The 23,270-nt window shown below is 38.9% G+C and overlaps 1 protein-coding gene and 2 non-coding genes across 3 annotated transcripts; 2 read left to right on the forward strand and 1 right to left on the reverse strand.

The window, feature by feature from the left end:
- The first annotated feature begins 1,457 nt into the window (after positions 1-1,457).
- LOC112101621 lies at positions 1,458-1,564 on the forward strand. The gene has a single exon (XR_002907645.1). It is a non-coding gene; the product is annotated as a small nucleolar RNA R71 (small nucleolar RNA).
- A 6,083-nt stretch (positions 1,565-7,647) lies between these two features.
- Positions 7,648-9,248, reverse strand: LOC112099227. Its single transcript, XM_024186407.1, has 3 exons — positions 8,869-9,248; positions 8,343-8,592; positions 7,648-8,184 (listed from the first exon to the last, which is right to left on the reverse strand). The coding sequence occupies exons 1-3, from the start codon at positions 9,246-9,248 to the stop codon at positions 7,648-7,650; spliced, it is 1,167 nt and encodes a 388-aa protein (XP_024042175.1).
- A 13,235-nt stretch (positions 9,249-22,483) lies between these two features.
- LOC112101575 lies at positions 22,484-22,590 on the forward strand. Its single transcript, XR_002907607.1, has one exon. It is a non-coding gene; the product is annotated as a small nucleolar RNA R71 (small nucleolar RNA).
- Positions 22,591-23,270: the final 680 nt, after the last annotated feature.

A 23,270-nucleotide genomic window follows, 5' to 3' on the forward strand; every position in this document is an offset into this window, starting at 1 on the left:
TTATCAGCACATCCTCTATAATACCATGAGGTATTTTCATTGACCTATCAACAAGTTGTAAAATAATAGAAGTTGGCTTTAATTCCCCTAACCCAAGTTGCATGTAAACAGAATAAGGCAAGAGATTAACACTAGCACCTAAATCCAATAATGCTTTATCAAACAATTGGTTCCCCATAACACATGAGATAGTAGGAGAACCAGGATCCTTAAATTTTGGTGGCATTTTACATTGGAGTAAATTGCTAGTTTGGTCAGTTAAAAATGCCTTTTTGGTGACATGCAAATTTCTCTTTTTAGTGCTTAAATCTTTCAAAAACTTGGCATAGGAAGGAACTTGCTTAATAGCATCGAGTAAAGAGATGTTTATACTTACATGTTTGAAGATTTCCACAATCTCACATGTTGAATTCTCTTTTGTTACCTTTGTTAACCTTTGAGGAAAAGGAGCCTTGGGAATGTAAGCTGGCGGGCTACTTTCTTCTGGATCATTTGGTGATGGATCTTGTGATGGAACTGGATCTGAAGAAGTAGGCTCAAATGTCTTTCTTGTTTGAACCTCCACTTTGTTGTCAAACAATTTTCCTCTTCTCAAGGTCATAATAAACTTTGGTTCTTCATGTTGATGGCTTGAACTCGATCCAACTTTATGAACTCCTTTAGGATTGGGAATTGGTTGACTTGGAAATTTTCCTTTTTCTCTCTCAGCTACAGTAGTTGCTAATTGACCCAATTGATGTTCAAGCTTTAGAATAACTTGAATGTTTGACTAAAAAACTTGTTGGGTTGACTGAATGAAACTTTGAAGTGTATCCTCTAAAGAAAGTTTTCTTTGTTGGGGTGCAACAAATTGAGACATAGGCTGTTGGGCCAGAGGATATACTTGGTTAGGAGGGACAAATTGTTGATTGGGCAAGCTAAATTGTTGTCCTTCTTGGTTTGACAAATGTTGATTTTGTTTCCAAAAAAAATTAGGGTGATTCCTCCAATTAAGATTATATGTGGGTGAACATGGATTACTGGAGGTTTTCTCATATGATTGTAAGGTATGTACCGGCTCATAATAAGCCTCTTGATAGGCTGGTAATGATGCACAGTTCTATGCTGTATGAGACAAGTTAGAACAAAGAGCACAAACCTCATTAGCTACACTAGGATGATGATTCATTGATTCGTTCAGAGTTAAGGCATCTACTTTCCTAGAAAGTGTAGCTAGAGTAGATTTCACATCAAAATCATTATTAACTTCATATAACCCCTTTCTAGAAACTTGACATGATTTTTTTCTTTGATTTGAAAAATCCCACTGTTGAAAATTCTCAGAAAGTGAATTAAAGAAATCTCATGCAGTCCCTTCATGTTAGTTCAAAAATCTCCCACCATTCATAGACTCTACCATATGACGATTTGATATAGTTAAACCATTATAAAAGCACTGTATAAGTCTCCATTTCTCAAAACCATGGTGGGGACACTTGAGGAATAAATCATTGAATCTTTCCCAACACTCATAAAATTGCTCACCCTCTCTTTGATAAAAATCACTTATCTCTCTCCTAAGGGCATTTTTTTTAGACATAGAGAAAAATTTGGTGAGGAACTTATTACTCAATTCATCCCACATAGTAATAGACCCAGCAGGAAGTGAATTCAACCAAGCTTTTGCTTTGTCTTTTAATGAGAAATGGAACATACGAAGCCTAATTAACTCATCATTAAAATTTTGAAAACGGAATGTATAGCATATGTCAAGAAATTCCTTAATGTGCAAATATGGGTCCTCTCTTTCTAGCCTACGGAAAGATGGTAAAAGCTGAATGATAGAGGGCTTATGTTCAAAGTGTGTTGCTGTAGTTTGTGGCAACACAATACAAGATGGTTGGTTGGCTGCAAGCGGTGAAAAATATTCTCTAAGGGTTTTCTCTCCTTGCACTGGTGGTAGTACTGACAATATTCTATTTGGGTCATCCATCACTTGAGAAGAACTATCTTGACTACTATCAACTTTCGACTCTTTTTTAACCAAACGATTTGTTGAATCACGTTCCCAAACACTCATAAACTAATTAGACAAAGAAGAAAAATAAAACAACAATAATAAAAATAAACAAAATTAAAATAAAAGAAATCAAACAACTAAACAATAAATTCAAAATAAAAAAATTATATTTTTTTGATTTTTTTAATAAAAATTGAATAAATAAAATAAAAGATAACTTATATTATAACTAGTGGAAGAATCAAACTAACCTAGATTAAACTGACTTTCTAGCACAATCCCCGGCAATAGCACCAAAAACTTGTTGTGAAAGTTTTAATATATTCGCAAGCGCATGAATTCAGAGATAGAATAGTGGTAACGAGATCGATCCCACATGGATTGTTATAAATTGAAATGTCTAATTTAAATCTAAAATTAATATTAATTCTAACCTAGTTGAACAAATTGAGTTTCTAAGAAAATTAAACCAATTAAACTAAGGAAGCAATTAAAATAAAGGAGAATTCAATAAGATAAAAATTACCAAGGTTTCGGAATCCACCACTATTCAACTAGTAATTACCTAATTATTAATTAATCTCCAAATTTAGAGTGACAACTCGAAATCAATCTATGTCATCTCATAAATATCACGATTAAGCCCAAATAAAATTAATCTTGAGTAGGTTCTTTTTCTTCTTAATAGTATGACATCTAAGTATTCCATGTGAACATATTGAATAACAAAGAGTCAAAGTTTCCCTAAACACTCTATGTAAACAATTTAATGAAAGACATAGAATCAAAGATAATCATGTATAAACTTTATAGATCCAAACATAGATTTAATCGAATATTAATCCTAACAATCAACAATGCATGATAGAATTGATGAAATTTTTTAATTACATCTAACTAATCATGTGAAATAAAAACCATAATTATCAAAGAATATATATAAGGAATTAATTAAATAAAAAGATAATTATTTCATTGAATAGGGTTTCATCCTTAACCTCAGTATAAGAAAATTAGCTAGACATACTTGAATTGAGAGCAACAAAAGAAAGAAAATCAGCCATGGGAAAAGTAAACTGTTGCAGCTCTTCCTTTTCCTCTCTGTGAAATCGCATTTGCTTCATTTTCTTCCTCTGGCGGCTGCTCTTCAAAGCCGAAGCTCGACTTATATAATGTTGCTACCGACCTATTTATCCAAAGGCTAAAAGGCTGGCTTTTCTAAGCTTTGATTTGATCATGCACATGCTAACAATGCAAAGCCCAATCAAGATTCATTTAATCCTCATGTGTTGGCTACTTTTAAAGCTAATATCACTTTTTCTTCTTTGTCCGCATGTGGATGATGAATGCATTTGTTGAGTTCGGTTTCCTTGGCTTGAATTAACATGCATATAAGCATAATTGCTTCCAAGTTAATTAATCTTTAATGCTCACAAATTGTTCGGGTACCTTTTTGGCCCTCTTTCTTGCAGAAATGGTAAAAAACATGCTTGTTTTACCATTTGTTTCTAGTTAATATTTTATGAAATAATGCGGATAGAGGTGCATGCTTGCCTACCTAATTTCTTTTAGGCATCCAACTCTTATGATTGCCGTTTTTCTATTCTTTACTTGGCTCAAGTTAAAAAATGGAGGTGTGGGGGTTTGCATACCTTAACGGAGTCTCATGGCGCTAGGGTATGCTGGTTTACCTCGCCCTCGGGTCTTCTCTGACCCTCCCTCTGTAAATTTATTATATTCTTTCTTATTGGCTTTGACCTCGAACAGATCTTCACGATCAAATCGAGTCAGATAGCCTAGGTTCCTTAGATTATCTTGAAATGGAGTAATTATAGTTGAAAGGTGCATACAAGACACGGCATAATAAGATGGAATCACATTAATGGCGAAAGTTTAACCATAATCTTATTCGGTAATCAAAAGGAGAACATTACATAAGACTGGCTCATTGTCCCAATGAAAATAGGAATTTGTATAGATATCCACTCTCTAGGACTCAGGGAATAAAAAATTTCACTTGCACATGTAGGGTACCCTAAGTACCTTTCATGACTCTACCACATTACACATATAGTAAAGAAAATAGGAGATAGATAAAGTGAACGATAGGGTTTAAGACACTGTCCTCATGTTAGTAGTACTTCCTTAGCATTGCGGCGTTCCAGAGATGCTTGACAATTGTTCCATCCATGTGGAGTAGCCTGTACGCCCTCGATCATCTATGCGATATGGGCTTTCTCAATTTGCTTTGAAAAAGCTCTTCGAGGGTGTCCGGATGTTTTGAGTTACCCTTCGTAGGACTAAATCTCTTTTCTTGAATGATCTGGGGCGTACCCTCTTGTCATATAAATATGAAACGCGGTGCTGGTATATTGCAACCTTCAATTCTGCTTTGGCCCTTTTTTCTTTAACAAGATCAAGACTGGATGTTATCAAAGAGGCATTCTCGGCTTCATCGAAGTATGCGGTTCTATGAGAGGGTATCCCGATTTTTGCTGGAATGACCGCATCAGTCCCGAATGCCAGATAAAATGGGGTTTTCCCGGTTGAAGTATTCTGAGTTGTCCGATAGGCCCAAAGAACGTAGGGTAGCTCGTCTACCTAAGCTCCATTCCTTTCCTCTAGCTTCTTCTTTAGGATACCCTTGATGATTTTGTTGATGGCTTCCACCTGTCCATTAGATTGTGGGTGAGCCAGAGAAGCAAGTCGGTTGGCTATCCCGAGCTCCGAGCAAAAATTCTGAAATTTTTAGTTATCGAATTGCTTCCCGTTGTCGCTGACAATTACATTAGGGATACCATATCTGCATATGAAGTTCCTCCAAACAAAATGAGTGGTTTTTCTTTTAGTAATACTTGCCAACGACTCTGCTTCTACCCACTTTGTAAAATAGTCAATGGCTACAATTGCATATTTAGCTTACTCTCTCCCGGTTTGCAATGGGCCAATGAGATCTATACCCCAAACAGCAAATGGCCACGGAGAAGACATGACAGTTAACTTTTCTAGTAGAAGGTGGGGTACCTCGGCAAATCTATGGCACTTGTCATAACTCTTGACCATGTTTTTAACATCCTCCTGCATCGTAGGCCAATAAAATCCTTGACGAAGGGCCTTTTGTGCCAATGATTGTGCTCTATAGTGGTTACCGCAAATTCCTTCATATATCTCTCTCATGACATATTTGGCTTGTTCATCTCCTAAGCACTTTAAGTAAGGGAGGGTGAACCCTCTTCTGTATAAGGTATCCTTGATGAGACAGTATCGTGTAACTTTATACTTCAACCTCTTTGCTTCACTCTTGTCTGAGGGCAGATCCCCACTTCTGAGGTACCTTATGATTAATTGCATCCAGGGTACCCCAGCAGTTATCGACCCCTACTTATTCTGGCTCAGGTAGATTAACACTGGGTATATGTATATACTTAGTAGTGATTAGACCAACCGACTGAGTTGCACCGAAGGAAGCCATTTTGGCGAGGTTATCAGTTTCACAATTTTCTAATCGTGGAACTCTTTCCACCTTGACCTCAGCAAATTGGGACATTAATTCTCTGGTTCTCCCGAGGTACCCTTTTCTATTTTCTTCCTTATCCTGATATTCTGAGTTGATCTGACCGACCATCAATTGAGAATAACTCTTAATGTGGACTCTTTTTGCACCCAAGGCCTTCGACATCCTTAGCCCCGCTATTATAGCTTCGTACTCGGCGTCGTTGTTTGAGGCCTTGAACTTGAATTGTAATGCATATCATAGCTTCACTTTATCCATATCGATAATTATTACTCTCACACTACTTTCGTGCGAGTTGGAGGAACCATCCACATAAAATTTTCAAACATGCTCTTCTTCAATAGCTGGTGTAGTTTCGCTCGGGTACCTTGGGTTCTCCTCACCCCCGGAGTCATTGGAAAATTCTACAATAAAATCGACAATGGTTTAGGCTTTAATAGCTGAGCGTGGCTTGAAGATGATGTCGAACTCACTCAATTCAAGAGACCAGCGAAGAAGTCTTCTAGACATGTCCAACTTCTGGAGGATTTGTCGAAGGGGAAGGTTTGTTACAACGGCAATGGTGTAGGCCTGAAAATGCGATCGGAGTTTCCTTGCAGAGATTATCAAAGCCAAAATCAGCTTCTCTGTGGCAGAGTACCTCTTTTCCGCATCCACCATTGCCCTACTAGTGTAGTATATAGGTCATTGTACCCCATTTTCATCTTCTCTAAGCAACACCGAGCTAGTGGCGTGCTTGAAAACGGCAAGGTACAACAGAAGCACTTCTCAGGGCTTAAGCTTGGCGAGCAACAACAAATTAACGAGGTACTCCTTTAGCTTCTTTCTCCGGGCTTAAAAGCCTCTTCGCACTCGGTGGTCCATTGGAGCTTCTTTCCCTCTTTCAAAGCTTTAAAAAATGGCTTGCACCAGTCGGTGGCCTTGGAGATGAAACGACTCAAGGCGGTTATCCGGCCAGCTAAGCTCTGGACTTCTTTGATGGTACTTGGTGACTTCCTCCCAAGAACCGCCCAAATTTTATCGTGGTTAGCCTCAATTCCTCGCTGTTGCACCATAAATCCAAGGAATTTACCTGAAGTCAGCACGAATGCACATTTATCAAGATTTAGGTGCATCTGATGCTTTCTCAAAATATTGAAGGTGTCTCCGAGGTGCCCAGTGTGATCACTGGCGTACACTGACTTTGTTATCATATCATCGATATACACCTCCATGATACGACCGATTTACTATTTGAAGACCTTGTTTACCAAACACTGATTGGTAGTGCCCGCATTCTTCAAACTAAAAGGCATAACCTTGGAGCAGTACAACCCATGGTTTGTGATGAAGGTCGTTTTATCTTGATCGGGCTCGTACATTAGAATTTGATTCTACCCAAAGAAAGCATCCATGAAACTAAGCATCTCATGTCCCGCCGTAGCATCGACCAGTTGGTCCACCTGGGGAAGCGGGAAGCTATCCTTAGGGCAGGGCTTGTTTAAATCTGTGAAATTTATACACATGCACCATTTCCCATTGGACTTCATAACCAAGACAACATTTGACACCCAGTCGGGGTACAACGCCTCCATAATAAACCCTGCTGTTAGTAATCAGTCCACTTCTTATTCAATGGCGTCATAGCGTTCTTGGTTGAAAGTTCGACATTTCTGCTTGACAGGCCAATGATGTGGATCGACATTGAGCTTGTGACAGGCAACAGAAGGTGGGATACCCGACATGTCCGCGTGAGACCAAGCGAACACATTAAAGTTTTCCTTTAAAAACTCAATAAGTTGCTCTTGGTGTTGGTTAGGAAGGTTGGAGCCTACCTTGACCATCTTGGTTGGGTCATTATTGCAGATCCAAACAGACACAAGATCCTCAACCGATGCTCCTAGCTTTTCATCTTTTGGTATTTGGGGATCCAAGGATACCTCGACCTCTCCCATTGATGCTAAACTGGGACTTTGGGGTACCTGTGGTGTCCTAGGAGCTACTACATCCACTTCCATTGGCTAAACCTCTTGTGGCGCTTGGGATAGCTGGGAATTCATGGACCGTTGAGCTTTCTTATGTGCAGTTCTCTGGCATCTAGCCAGTGCCCGCTTGGATAGGCTGGTAAATGGGCTTGTGCTGACAGGGTACCCCTCTAAGAACATATTAGTAGCAATTTGATAACTCGTCTTTGGGGTGACAGAGTAACACCCTCGAGCTGATTTCTGATCCCTTTGATTGTGATAATTTCCCCGGCAGTTGAAATCTTCATGGCGAGGTAATGCATAGAGATTGCCACTTTAGTTGTTGCTAAAAATGGTCTTCCCAAGATGATATTATAGGCACTGGGATGATCAACAATAAGGAAGTCGATCATATGGACCAGCCGGTGGGGTGCCTTGCCGATTGTAACTGGCAAAGTGATGATACCCTTGGGAATAACCATGTTTCCTGCAAAACCGACGAGTAGCGTGTCACATGGAGTGATCTTTGGCAATTTGATTAACAACTGATCTAGGACGCTTTTAAAGATGATGTCCACGGAACTGCCGGTGTCCACCAGAGTCCTTGCGACCTTACCGGTGGCAACTTTTAGTGTTATAACCAGAGCATCGTCATGAGGGTATGAGACACCTTCCGCACTTTCTCTATAAAGTGAATTGGGACGGGATGGTCGGGTACCTTGGGTACCCTAAAGTGATTTTGACAAGTGAAGTTCACTTCTTTTCTAGGGCGATCCAAAATTGGCGACTTGCTGTAACGTTTGATGGCCCGTCTAGATTCCCCTGCAAAGGTAGGACCTCATGCTATCATTCGAACATAAATGCCTTTTTTAGACCCCTGGGGTACCTCAACTTTAGGATTAAGATTAGCAACTTGTTTACCCTTATCTTGCTTCGAGAACTTCCTAGCCTCCCGCATATCAGCCACAAATTCCTTGAGGTACCCACTCAGAATCAATGACTCAATTTTTTCCCGCAAATGAAAGCATTCGGCGGTGCTATGGCCAAAATCTTCATGAAACTCATAATATTTCAAACTACGCTTCATATTGGGGTATTTCTGAATTGGCTTAGGTGGGCGAAGCATCCCCGTATCCCTAATATAGTAAAAAATATGTTCTAGAGATTGATTTAAATGATGAAAAGAGTCATATCGGGGTTTTTATGGCTCTTCTCGTTGTTCTGGTGGTGGCGCCTTAACATGCTGGGGTACCCGGGTACCCCAGGGTACACCAAGAATATTCAATCCTCTCCCACGTGGGGTTGGGCGAGGTGGGTTGTGTACCCGGGGTGCTCGAGAGGGTACTTGAGGTACCTCGGCTCTCTTGGGTTTCTCATTGCTTTTCACGACTTCGGTTCTGTCTTCCTCCTACTTCAGGTAATACTTCTCGTCCATTTCTATTTGTTGTAGAGTTCGAGAACGAGCTTCCCCATATGAAAGAGGGTGGTGCTTTTGAAATGACCGCCATAACTTCCTTAAACGCAAATTCTTTTCAAAATGAGTGAGAGTATGTTGGTGACCAAACGTATCGATACGCAACACCTCTTGGTGGAAGCGGGTTACGTACTCGGCTAAAGACTCTGATTCCCCTTGCTTGATGAAAGCAAGCTTGGAAGATGCTATATCTTGGGAGGATGCATAGCCAAACTCATAAACAAAATCTTTTAGGAGCTGGTCTAAGGAGGATACACTACCTGCCTTCAACGATCGGAACCATGATTTGGCTGGTCCGTTGAGGGTATGCGGGAACATCTAGCACATAGCATTGTCGCCCACTCCTTTAATTAGCATCTAGACACGATATAACCCAGCATGTTCCACGGGATCCGAGGTACCCAAGTATTGTTGTATTAAAGGCATGGTGAACGCTTCTAGGAGAACCGTTGTCTGAATCTCCATAGTGAATGGTGAGTTATACGCTGCTGGTGCTAGAGCATTGGTGGGGTTTTGTTTTTCAGAAAAAGAGCTTCACTTGAGCTTTGAGGTAATCCATTTTTTCCAGGAATTCGCGAGGTACCCCAGGTGCACCTGAGGATGCCACAATTATTTGGGAAGCTCTTTTGGCGTTCAACTTGTGCCGGAGGTCTTTATGGGCTTTTTGTTTGCGTTTGGTACCTTGGCTACTACGGGAATAGCAAGAAGCAGTGGAACGTTCTTCCCGAGAGCCGCCGGTTTGAAACTTTGAACGGGTGCCTAATGGCCCATGCTTTGGTTTACTTCCCTCCGGTATTTCAGATCTTGGTATGATCTGCTTCTCATCCGGTGGAGGCGGAACATCTTGAGTTACTGGGGAAGTGGCTGCTTCGGGTACCTGAGATTCTACTGCTCTAAGAATCACGTGAGCTAAATCCTCTAAGTGTTTATGAGTAACGGGATTCTCATCGGGTTGAATACCAATTGATTGCTTAATAGATTTTCTTTTCTCTAGGCGGAATGCCCTCTTTATCGAGTCACCCCTATCATCATTGTCGTGGTCCTCCACTCCATCATGACATAGCATTTGGTTATCAGCAAGTACATCGGGTGCCATGGTAGTGCAAGCACACGTACTGACAAGCTTAACACTGTGTGGAGGCTTTTTGTGCGCTCTCCACAAACGACGCCAATTGTTTGTAGCTGATTTTGGGTCAATGAATAAAAAACCACAAAACCAAGCTAAGAACAATAAATTTGTTTTTTGTCGTGGAGCGGGGTGCCTCGCTTGTTCGGCATGTGCGGGCTGTTTAGGCTTTTTGTGGAGTGAAGGAGGATTGAGATGGCGGTGGATATAGCCGGGGCCCGACTTCAGGTGTGGAGAGCTGGCAAAATCATCTTAAACCTACGAAACAACCAAAAAAGAGGTCAGATGTGGAGTTAGGGGTGGCCGGCGACCACACTCCGACGCTTAAATCAGAGTTGGGTTATCTCAGGTTAGAGAGCTTGTAAGCTCTCGGTAATAGAGGTTTTGAGATTGAAAAAACCTTAGTTTTCTTTGGTGTGTGTGTTTACCTACTTGATAAAAATTAAACTTGAGTATTTATATGGTGTACCCAGGTCGCTGTGCCAGTTGGCGTTATATTATTAGCATTCCCTGCTGTCGTGTCAGGAATAATCTTATTTTCATGCGTATGGCAGCTTAGGCGTTTCAAAAATATTCGTGGAGATCAAGTTTGAGGCGTATTCAAATGCTAAGCGTAGTGGAGTGGTCCCGCGTACCTCTGCAATTCCGTTGTAATTTTACAGGTGTGGTAGGAAAATCTGATGGTCCCAACTATCATAATATTCAACTTTTGGCTGATTCACTGGCGTGACAGGCGGCCGTCTCCTCTTTTGTAGCATGAGATTTTCTCACCGATTCTTTATTTTTTGACACGTATTCAAACTATCTTTTTGAGATTCGGGGCCCACATATCCCTTGACATTTTTACAAAGACTTTTTACATCCTTACATGGTGTACTCGAGGTATCCCCGGAGTACCTAGGATACCTGGGGTACCCGAGGTAAGTCAATTTCTTAAATATCGACACATGACGCTTCATTATTGGCCTCGTGTTTCCTTCCGAAACAGTTTGATTTGCTCCTTCAGTTTCGGCTATTGATGATTAAGCTGCGATATTCTAGCCTTTTGTGTTGCTAATCTTAATGGTGAAAAGAAAACAAATTACCATGCTAAAAGGCAGCAAATAAATCAGGAACGTAGTTTGTCAATGATAAATAACAATCTTTAAGTTCATAATTGATGAACAGGAAATAAAAACAATTTATTAATAGTAGCAATGGAGGTTGGATAAAGCATTTGCTGGGCAATTTCTCTTATTTAATTCAATTTACAGAGCAAATATGCCCCGGCCAATTCAAGCAACATTTTAGAATATCTTAAGGTGCCTAATTAAGAAAAGAAATGGGTTCCATGACATGATTGAGAAGAAATCATACTGCTGGTTGCAATCCTTCAAAATAGAAAAATTTCCCTGGCCAAAATACAATAGAGATGAGTCATAATGAGAATTTACACCATTTCTAGATAAACTGTGAGTTCAAAAGATTTCGTTCTAACAATTTTGAAGTAAATGATAAAATTCACATGTTCATTCTAAAAAATCATATGTAATCTTAAAAATTTTCTACATGGTCTTGATCTTTCTCCATTTATTACATGATATTGCAGTGCAAGGGACAATATCCTTTATCGGTTGAGAATGAATATTGGGTTGAGTAATAAAAAGATTGGACAACTCTCAACTATTAATTTTGAATATGAATTACGCTCATGAGCTTGTACATTGTACATCGTGTGGCATAGAGATATGATTAATAATCCTGTTAGGGAGATAATCTCACAGTTTTTTAGATTAGCTAGTTCCTATGCTAAGTAGATTAGCTTAAGGAAACCATTTAAAATCTTAAGCATCACACACATATTACCAAAGAAATTCAGCACGTATGTTAGTCGATCAATCCTTAACAATGCAGTATTGAATGTATATATATTTTTATTTGTTGCAGAAGCACGGGTTGCATGATGATTTATGGGTAGTGGAGACGTTTTGATGGTCATTTGTGTTTTGTACCCGCACAATTTCTCACTGTATCCATAATCCCAGTTGGCCCGTCTTCAAAATGTAATAAGTCTATATATATGTACTGTAAAATTCCAAAAATGACATACGCAAACGGACACATATAGAATAATTTTATAATAAGTGAATTTTATACTTTAACAAGGTAAGGGTTAAAGTAAGGGACAAGTTAAAAAAAAAACATATTTCAATACACTAAGGGTGTGTTTGGTGTTTGGTATTGCATTATATTAAGGGTGGGCCCAACATTAATTTATAACAATCACATGTTTGGGGAATAATTAAGGGTCATTGGGATTGGCATCGGAGGGCGTGCTAATGCGGCAAATACCGCATTAGCTCAAACCCGATTGTGAGACTTACATTATCTTTTATTTTCATTGGAGTTTTTTTTTACCTTTTAAATTGTCTTTTATTTTCTTAAAGTAAGTGATTCTTTTATTGTAAAATTACTGGGTATATGTTGATTGATTTGTATAATCAATTACTACGAATGCCAATGTGCAAGTATACACAATAAGTAATAAAGTGATAAGTATTCAAGATCGTCTCCACATGGATTGATGTTACTTAAAATGCTAAAGCAATCACAATAGTGCAAATTCAACTTAAGACCGAAACAAATAATTGTCAAATAATTTTATCATAATTAATAGTTGCAAGAGATGGAAATAAAACAATACTGTAATAAAATAAACTAATTTAAATGTGTCTAAGATTCAGTTGAGAATATAGTAGCTGAATGATTAAATTCTCCTAATGGGGTGACTGTTGTTTACCAAATTAGCACCAGTTGTTAGAATAAATGTTGCAGCACTGGGCAGAATAAATCAGCATTCTCAGCTATTGCATGTTGGACATACCTTCAAATCTATTAACAATGACCAGTTGTTCATATATTTATGGTACGACATTATATCTTTTAATTTTTTCTACCCTTCAAGGTGAACACCTATGTCTAGAGTGTCACAAATCTTACTTCAAGTATTGCCCTTATGGTATTCAAGATAACCAGATCCAGGAAACTCGACTTAAGAACAAGTAATACTCTAATAATGTCTGCGAAGATGTGCCCTTTTGCTGCTCTATCTTAACTGAAACTATTAAATGGGTGGTTAACCGGAATAACATTTATATTCATAAAAACTACTAGAGTATAATGCTACAGCAAAACCATAACAACATATAAGAACAGTCAAGAACCCATTGGATTATTTGTCACTCAACTACAAGTAAATTTAGTTCATAATCTGGACGAGAAAAATAAACATTATATTGATCTCGGAATACATCAAATCAATTAAAGGAAGAAGATAAATATAAGTTGAGCACGGTGAAAATCAAAGCCAAGTAATTCTGCACGATTCTCCAATGTTGCCAAAACAACAATCTTCAATTATGATCTTCTTCTTCTTCGTTCATTGTAATTAATCCAATGATAATTCCCCTGGCCGCCTTTCTATGTGGTGCATGCCTCCCTTTTATAGTGCAAATTAGGGTTAACACAAGCCCATTAGTGTGCATGCGTTAAATTAAGAAACATGTACTGACCCGCGCCTAAGTTTTCTCCTGCATTGCTCCCAGATTGCTACAGCACAGGTTGCTCTAACATCCTCAACAGCACTGCATTATTCCCGATTGTGCTTTTCTTCTTTTGTGGTCATCTTCATTCCTCCTCTTGCTCATCTGATGTCTCAACATCCCCTCATGAATTAAGACTTTCTAAGAACCTACAATTATGCATTTGTTTTTAGCACAAATTACTATGATTTAAAAAAAACTTATTAATACTCAACTAAAATGAATGTTTAAACAAAATGTAATCAAAATGTAATAAAAACACCTTATTTGTTCTCTAAATGATCTCGATTTAAGTCTAGAATTGATGTAATAACTCTAATTTCCTAGAGTTATCACATCCCCAAACTTAAATCATTACTTTCCCTCAAGTAATAACACATACTAACACTTCCTGCAAACAATTATGCACACAACTTTCGTTCTTTTATCAAATTTGCAAGGATTCTTCCACCTTCAGATCACAATTCCAATCATACAAAATAACCATAGTAAATCAGTTCTAGACTTAAGCTTCTTTCTGTCCATAGTGTGTGTGTGCTTCCTTTGATTGAATTCCAGATATGCTGTAACATCACCAAGGACTGCATGAATTTCAGCAGTGATACACTTCATTCATAAATGGGGTAGCATAAATTTCACGTACTCAAATTGTGATGCTTTTAACATTGATAAACTGGGGAGTAATCAACCTCCTCACTGTAACATTTATCTTTCATGTGAATGTCAATCACTTGTAATGATGACGCTCAATTTCTCAAACCATGCCCAGATCTGAGTTACTGCAGCAACATTTGCTGTATAATCTTATCTAGAGGTATCTTTTACTCAAGGCTGAACATGGGGCTCCTGAACAGATCTGGCTACTCAATGCCTTAGACAAAGGACTTCTTTTTCTCTTTTTTTTTTTACATAGTTGCTACAGCATTGCTCATAACTCGCACTACCTTTGACACAATTCTGCATATAGGGTACATACTCAGATCTGGTTACTCAGTAACTAGAGCCATTGGAGCATAGTTTATTTCATAGATATCACAGTCAATCAACTTGCTTCTCCCCCCAAACTCAAGATTTTTTCTATTCTTTTTGGCTCTGCTCTAGCAGTCTCATACAATTCAACCAAAGTCTAAGTGTTGGGACAGAATTTCACTTCTATCTATAACTGTCTCTACTTGGCATTCTCATAAATATTGACTAACACTCAATTTATCTTCATTAGGCTTTCAAATCCATACACAAATAACAGATAACAGAGCTTCACACAACATAAACATAAACACATGCATTCGAAAACAACCCCCCCAAACTTGAGAGATGCTGTGTCCTCACAAACATACAGAACAAATGCACACAAATTGACAAGGATATGGAAGACCTTAGAAAATACCACACAAATTAACAACCAATTTTTTTTTTTAGAATGGACTAGTAAGGAAAGAGTACTCCCCTGTGGTGGGGACTGTAGCACATTACGGGATGCTCTCAGCGCTTCTTGGATGCACTGCGTAGCTTATCCTTTGGTGAGGCTTTTGGGGAAGCAGCTGGCAATGTCTTTGTCTTTTTCGCTGTGGGGCTAGCAAGAGGAGTTGGGGCTGGGGTTGCCGTAGCAGTACCTGTGGATGTACTGCCTTTTTGTTTGCTGGATTGTCTTGGACTGGTGCGAATAGGCTGGATAAGAGTTTGTTGGGGAGGCTTTGTAGTTAATGCATCAGCGGTCTGGCCCTCAGCTGTGATGGCAACAATAACTGCAAGTAGTTGCTTGCCTTGCTCATGTGTAGGCATAGCTCTGGCTGCTGCAGCAGCCAACTCAGCATCGACTTGTGCCATCTCGTCTTCAGAGGCTGGAGGTGTTGCCATTTTTGCTTTTCCTTTGTCCTTTCTCTTACCCTCAAGGACTGGAATAGACGGCTCCTCTGCAAGGTCTTCCTTCACCTCTTCTTGAATAATGTGCTTTTTTTCTAGTTTTGGGTTGGGTTGGGATGGTTGGTTCCTCACGGTCTTTCTCCGAGTTGTCCTCTTCCTTTGTAGGTGAGCTATCAGTCTCAGACTTGTCACCTTCTGCCTCAGGCTGGTCAGATGGTTCACTATCTTTTGATTCTTCCTCTTCTTGTGGTTCGGTTGCAGCATCTTCTGCTGGTTCCTCTGTGGCAGTGGCCTCTACACTAGCCTTTACGGGTGCATCTGTGGTGTTTGTGTCAAAATTGTACTGTTGGAGCAGGGCATCAGGGAAGTTTCGGTGAGTGTGTTTCATGTACAGGGAAAATTGGTGTAGTTGGTTGTCCAAGTGCTGGAGATAGTTCCAAAACTGATTGTTCTCCCGCTGCTGTGCTTCCGCACATTGAGTTATACTTGTGCCGAGTGCCTGGATGGTCTATTCTAAGCCAATAGCTCGTCTTGCTCCTATCACAGCAGCTAGTTCAACGGTTGTTACAGCACTCTCACCAGCAACTCTTTCAATAGTTCGTGTCGCAAAGGCACCATCATTCTTGACATGGTCATCTCTGGCGTTAAGATGAACACCTGAAACTACACAAATGCTGGTGACAAGTGAGGGAACTAACAAGGCAGCAGTTCGGTGAGTCTTGACTGCACAATCTCGGATTTCTTTTGCAATGATGTTACCCACATCTATGGGAAGCCCACTAACTTTGACATATAACAAGACCAACCTTTCTTGCGAAACTGTAGTAGTGTGAGTGATGGGCATAAGTCTAGATTTCAGAAATTTCACCTACACCTTAGCAATAGGTTTCAAATCGATCCTATTAACTACACGCCCTTCCTCGTTAACCCATGATGCCCCTTCAATTGTAAGAGTTGTAAAGATGGTGTTCCACTTTTTCGGAGTTAATTTATCACGCAACTTGGCATACTCACAATTACTTTCAGCATGTAAGTTATAAAACACATTGATAACACGAGAGTCTAGTGGAACAAGTGTGTTTCTTACCCAAATGTTGTGCTGATCAAGGCTTACCAAATTGGCGTAAAACTCTTTGACTACAGGCAGTACGGGGTCTCGAGGGTGGTTGCAAAACTCTAGCTATCCTCGCTTTGCTACAGCATTATGAATGGTTTACACAATTCCCGTGAGTTGGTCTAGAAATTGAAACTCTTTTTCTTCCAGAATCCTACGCGGCTCTATAAATTCTTCATATTTTTCTTTGGCGTGGTAACTCTGGAATCGTGACAGATCTTTGAGGCGGGTTGCTATTTTCTTATATCTCGGCATTACTGTAGCAGTAACAAATTGAGGCTACTGTTCTTGAGAGTAAAAAGAGAAGGAGAGGTTAAGAATTAGGAGAGTTGGATTTGCGAAGGAGATGAGGAATAGTGGCGTAGAACACTAAGCACAGTGACTCTTTTTTATAGTGGACTTGTAATTGGAGATAAATACGGTAACTAAAGATAAATGAGGGAAGAAAATATTTTTAAATTAATGCACAAATCCTAAAAATATCGGCTAGTAAAATTAGGCATTAATTTCATAATTTTATTTGTGATTGCTATCCACATCCTGGCCTCCAAATGTCACGACTTATCTCCAACGGTAAACTTGAGGCTCCCTCTTTTAATTTACCGTAATGGTAAAATTGGTTGCTGCAACACCCATTTGCTTACTCTAGCAACGGTGACATACTCCATACTGAAGCCTTTGACATATGGCAAGCCTCTGCGCTCTGCCACTATACATCCGTACTTGTCAATATGGAATTCAATTGTCACGTATACTTCCCACAAATTCAAATTAAGTCTAATAAATAAATAGATCAAACAATAGCAAAAGTAAATAATGCAATAATTTGAAAAGATAAAATTAAATAGTTAGAATGAAATAACAAAATTTAAATAAAAATGGTAAAGACGGAGAACTGTCAATAAAACCAAAGGAGATCACAATTGGTTTGCAGTGGCTGTCTCCTCAATTGGCTGCCTCCTATGAAGCGCTTGATTTAAGGTCCTTCAGCATGACCTTCTTTCATTGTTCAATAACTGGGTTCTTTAAGGAGTAACACCTCCTTTGAACATTCTGCTGCTGGATGTATGTAATGCTTAACCCTGTGTCCATTAACTTTGAACTCGTGGCCTGTTTGCTCATCTAGAAGATCAACAGCTCCATGAGGATAAGATTTTATTAGCTTAAACGAGCCAGACCATCGTGACTTGAGCTTTCCCAGAAATAATCTTAGTCTTGTATTGTGGAGCAATATTAATTGACCAGGGTTAAATTTCATGTGTTGAATATGCTTGTCATGCCAGTGTTTGGTCCTTTGTTTATAGATTCTTGCATTTTTATATGAAAATAGCCGTAATTCATCAAGCTCACAGAGTTGAAATTTCCTCTGCTTTGCTGCAGTATTCATATCTCAGTTTAATTACTTTAGTGCCCAATGTGCTTTATGCTCTAGTTCTAGTGGCAAATGAAAAGCTTTGCCATAAACAATTCGGTAAGGACACATGCCAAGTAGAGTTTTGTATGTTGTTCTGTAGGGTCATAGAGAGTCATGCAAGTGTAAAGACCAATCCTTTCTCGTTGGGTTCACCATTTTTTCTAAGATTTTTTTAATTTCTCTGTTAGACACTTCAGCCTAACTATTGGATTGTGGGTGATATGTTGTTGCTATCTTATGTTTGACTCCATATTTCATCATTGCTGCAGCAAAGATTTTGTTGCAAAAATGTGTGCCCTCATCACTAATAATTGCTCTAAGAGTGCCAAACCTGGAAAAAATATTTTTCTGAAGAAAAGCGACCATTGTTTTAGCATCATTGGTAGGTAATGCTGTAGCTTCTACCCAGTTGGAGACATAATCCACATCAACAAGGATATATAAGTTTCCAGAGGATGGTGGGAAGGGTCTCATAAAATTTATTCCCCAGACATCAAAAACTTCCACTTCTAGAATGTTAGTCAATGGCATTTCTTGTCTTTAGTCACGTTCCCTGTCCTTTGGCACCTGTCACAACATTTAACAAATTCATAAGTATCTTTAAAAATAGTAGGCCAGTAATAACCTGATTGCAGAACTTTGGCAGCTGTTCTGTGACTACCAAAATGTCCTTCATATGCTGCGGCATGACATGACTTCAGTATATGAGGGATCTCTCCTACTGCAACACATCTTCTTATTACTTGATCTGAGCACAACTTATACAAATATGGGTCATCCCATTGATAATTTCTAACATCATGAAAAAATTTCTTTTTCTCTTGAAACTTCAGCTCAGGTGGTAGCAACCCACTTACTAAATAGTTAGCAAAATCTGCATACTATGGAGATTCTGACTGTTGCAGCATTCATGCTTGCTGTACTACCAACAGTTGTTCATCAGGAAAAGTTTCAGTGATGTCTTTCCTGGTCAATGTGCTTGTGTCTGCATCCAGCCGTGAAAGGTGATCTGCTACTTGATTCTATGTCCTCTTTCTATCTTTAATTTCCAGATCAAATTCTTGAAGTAATAAGATCCATCTAATTAATCTTGGTTTGGCATCTTTCTTTGAAATTAAGTATTTGATTACTGCATGGTCTGTATATACAATCACTCTAGTGCCTACTAGGTAGGCTCTGAATTTGTCAAAAGCAAATACTGCTGCTAGTAACTCTTTCTCCGTAGTGGTATAATTGATTTGAGTTTGAGTGAGAGTTTTACTTGCATAGTAAATGGAGTGAAAAACTTTATCATTTCTTTGCCCTAATACTGCTCCCACAGAGTGATCACTACCATCACACATCAATTCAAATGGTAGAGTCCAGTCTGGAGATATAACTATTGGAGCAGTTATAAGAGATTTCTTTAATTCTCTAAATGCTTGAAGGCAATTTTTGTCAAAGTGAAATGGTTTGTCATGCTCCAGCAATGAACACAGTGGTTTAGCTACTTTGGAAAAATTCTTAATGAATTTTCTATAGAATCTAGCATGACACAAAAAACTTCTAATACCCTTTACTGAAGTTGGAGGCGGCAGTTTATCTATTACCTTTATCTTGGCTTTTTCTACCTCAATACCATCCTTGGATATCTTGTGACCTAGCACTATTCCTTCTTGCACCATGAAATGACACTTTTCACAATTGAGTACTAAGTTGGTCATCTCACATCTTTTAAGAACTTCTTCCAAGTTGTGTAAACAATCATTGTATGTTTCTCCAAAAACTGCGAAGTCATCCATGAAAATTTCCAAAGTCTGCTCTGCCATATCAGAAAAAATGAACATCATGCATCTCTGAAAGGTTGCTGGAGTATTGCATAGCTCAAATGGCATTCTTCTGAAGGCAAATGTTCTATAGGGACAAGTAAAGGTAGTCTTCTTTTGATCCTCTGGAGCTATAGCAATCTGGTTGTAGCCTGAATACCCATCTAAGAAGCAGTAATACTGTTTTCCAATAAGTCTGTCCAACATCTGATTTATGAATGGAAGTGGGAAATAGTCTTTCCTTGTGGCTTTGTTGAGCTTCCTGTAATCCATACATACTCTCCATCCAGTTACTGTCCTTGTAGGAATAAGTTCATTTTTCTCATTGGCCATTACTGTTATCACTCCTTTCTTTGGAACACATTGAACTGGGCTTACCCATGAACTGTTGATATTAGGTATATGATTCCAGCATCCAACCATTTGATGATTTCCTTCTTTACCGCTTCTTTCATAATAGGGTTCAGCCTTCTCTGATGCTCCACCGAATTGCTAGAACAATCTTCTAACAACATTTTATGCATGCATATTGATGGACTTATTCCCTTTATATCTGCCATGGTCCATCCAAATGCTTTTCTGTATTTTCCCAGCAAATCTACTAGACTCTGTTCTTGACCTGCATCCAAAGTAGAAGAAATGATTACAAGGAGAGTGTTGTTATGACCAAGATAAGCATACTTCAAATGTGAAAGTAATAGTTTTAATTCAAAACTAGGAGGTGATTCAATAGATGGTAAAGTTGTTTTTACTTCCCTGTCTGCAAGATTCAGGTGTTCAATAAACCTGTTGTGCCTATCAGATTGCTATTTGTCCATCCAATATGTCTGGATTGCTGCAACATCTTTCTCTTCGACATCCTCAAAGGTAGTGACTTTGTCAAGTGTATTACTGCAGCATCTGTCCATTCTGTCTGCTACAACAAAATCCACTACACTTAGAAAATTGCAATCTTCTACTTCATCAAGGTTCCTCATAGCCTCTAGTACATTAAAGGTGACTTGCTGATCATTTACTCTCATGGTAAGCTCTCCTTTCTGCACATCTATCAGAGTCTTTCTAGTTGCTAGAAAAGGTCTTCCAAGTATAATGGGTACCTCTTCATCAGCTTCAAAGTCCAGCACAATGAAATCCACTAGGAAGATGAATTTTTCAACCTTCACCAGTACATCATCTATCTTTCCTTCAGGGTATGCATGAGATCTGTCAGCTAATTGCAGAGTGACTGTTGTTGGTTTGCACTCCCCTACTCCCAACTACTTAAATACAGATAATGGCATCAAATTAATACTAGCTCCCAAATCACAAAGTGCTCTGCCAGCATACATAGTCCATATAGAGCAGGGTATTGTAAAACTTCCTGGATCTTTCAATTTTGTGGGAATTTTACTCTGGAGCATATGACTGCTTTCCTGTGTTAAAGCAACAATTTCAAACTCTCCCACCCTTTTTTTTTCGTACTAAGATATCTTTTAGAAGTTTCACATAATTTGGCATTTGCCCCAAAGCTTCCACAAAAGGTATATTTATGTGCAGTTGCTTCAGCACTTTTAGGAATTTGCTGAACTGCTTGTCTTGTTTTTGCTTCTGGAACCTTTGTGAGAAATGTGGTAGATGTCTAAACTACTGGGTAGCTTCAGGAGATATCAAACTCTGTTTGTTTGGTTTGGTGCAAGTTGTAACTACTGGTGTTGTAACTTCTTTTTCAGCATGTTCTGGTTGAATTTCCTCTGCAGTTACTGTAGCTTGGCCCATGTAACTAGTGTCTTGAAGGGGGGTTGTTGTAACATGCTTTCATTTTGAGGTAATTTTTGTGCTGAATTGAATTCCATCCTATTTTTGGTTATATCGACTGGGATATCAACATTCTTTCCAGACCTCAAATTAATTACCTTGCAGTGTTCTTTGCCCTCTCTCCTAGGGTCTTCTGTGTTGCTAGGTAGGCTTCCTTGAGTTCTGCTGCTCATTGCTGTGACTAGTTGTCCTATTTGGTTTTCCAGGTTTCTCAAGGATATAGCTTGACTCTGCATAATTGCTTCATTCTTTGCAATGTACTCTTTAATCATGCTTCCAGTGCAGTGATTGGATCCTGACTGTTATGCTTTTGCCTTGACTTTGCTGATGAAAACCAGGTGGTTGTGTGTTTCTATTTTGTCCATTTAATGCTGCAACATTTCGATTCTGACTGCTCCATGCAAAATTTGGGTGTTGCTTCCAGCCATGGTTGTAAGTATTTGAATATGGGTTATTCTGAGGTTGTCGATTGAAATTACCCACATAGTTTACTGAAGTTGGGTTTTCAGGACAATTATCAAAGTCATGCTCTTTACCACAATATACACAAGAAAGTTCAACAACTTGCTTTACTGTTGCTGGAGCAGATGTCAAGGCCTTTACCATATTAGTCAATGAGGTTACTTGTGCTGATAAGGCTGTAATTGCATCAATGTTATTTACCCCTGCTGATCCTCTTGCTGCTGGTTGTCTGGCTGAAGGCCACTGGTAATTATTATTGGCAATTCTTTCCAGAATTTTATAAGCTTCAATGTAAGATTTGGATAACAGAGCTCCATTTGCTGAAGCATCCACCATTAACCTTGTACTTGGATTCAACCCATTGTAGAAAGTTTCCAATTGAATGCAACAAGGAATACCATGATGAGGACACCTTCTGAGCAATTCCTTGAATCTTTCCCAAGCCTCGTACAAACTTTCATCTTCCAATTGATGGAAGAAAGTAATCTCATTCCGCAACTTTGCATTTTTTGTTGGTGGGAAATATTTTATGGACAATTTATCAGCCAGTTCATTCCATGTAGTGATGGAATCAGATGGTAATGAATTTAACCATGCTCTTGCTCGATCTCTTAAGGAATAAGGAAAGAGCCTCAGCTTTAGGCATCTTGTGTTGCTCTAGAAATCTTGAAAGCATCACTTACTTCCAAGAACAATTTAAGATGGAAATAAGGATCTTCATTTGGCAATCCATTGAATTGCCCAACCGTTTGCAACATTTGAAACATCACTGGCTTTAACTCAAAATTTACCGCGTCTACTTCAGGTCTGATAATGCTATGATGTACAACTTGGGGAGTTAGCACAACATAATCTCTTATAGCTCTGTCTCTGTCATCAGCCATGTAAATAATATTGTTATTTCCTGGCTGTCTCCCGTTAACATGTTTATTATGCTCTTCTTGAATGTTGACTGGTTGCAAGGGCCCATGAGAATTCAAATTCCCTACATCCTATAAATTATTCATGCTTGAAGCAATTTCTGAATTCTTTTATTCTCTTCGTAATCTTCTGTCAGTCCTTTCAATCTCAGGATCGAATTAGAATACCACAAATCTGTCTTTGCGCATGCATGTACCGATCTGCCAACAACTAGAATAAATCAAATCAAATTTGGTGCTATCAAGATTTACTTCACACTT

The sequence above is a fragment of the Citrus clementina genome, unplaced genomic scaffold, assembly GCF_000493195.1.
Source record: "Citrus clementina cultivar Clemenules unplaced genomic scaffold, Citrus_clementina_v1.0 scaffold_9, whole genome shotgun sequence".
NCBI classification, from domain to species: domain Eukaryota; kingdom Viridiplantae; phylum Streptophyta; class Magnoliopsida; order Sapindales; family Rutaceae; genus Citrus; species Citrus x clementina.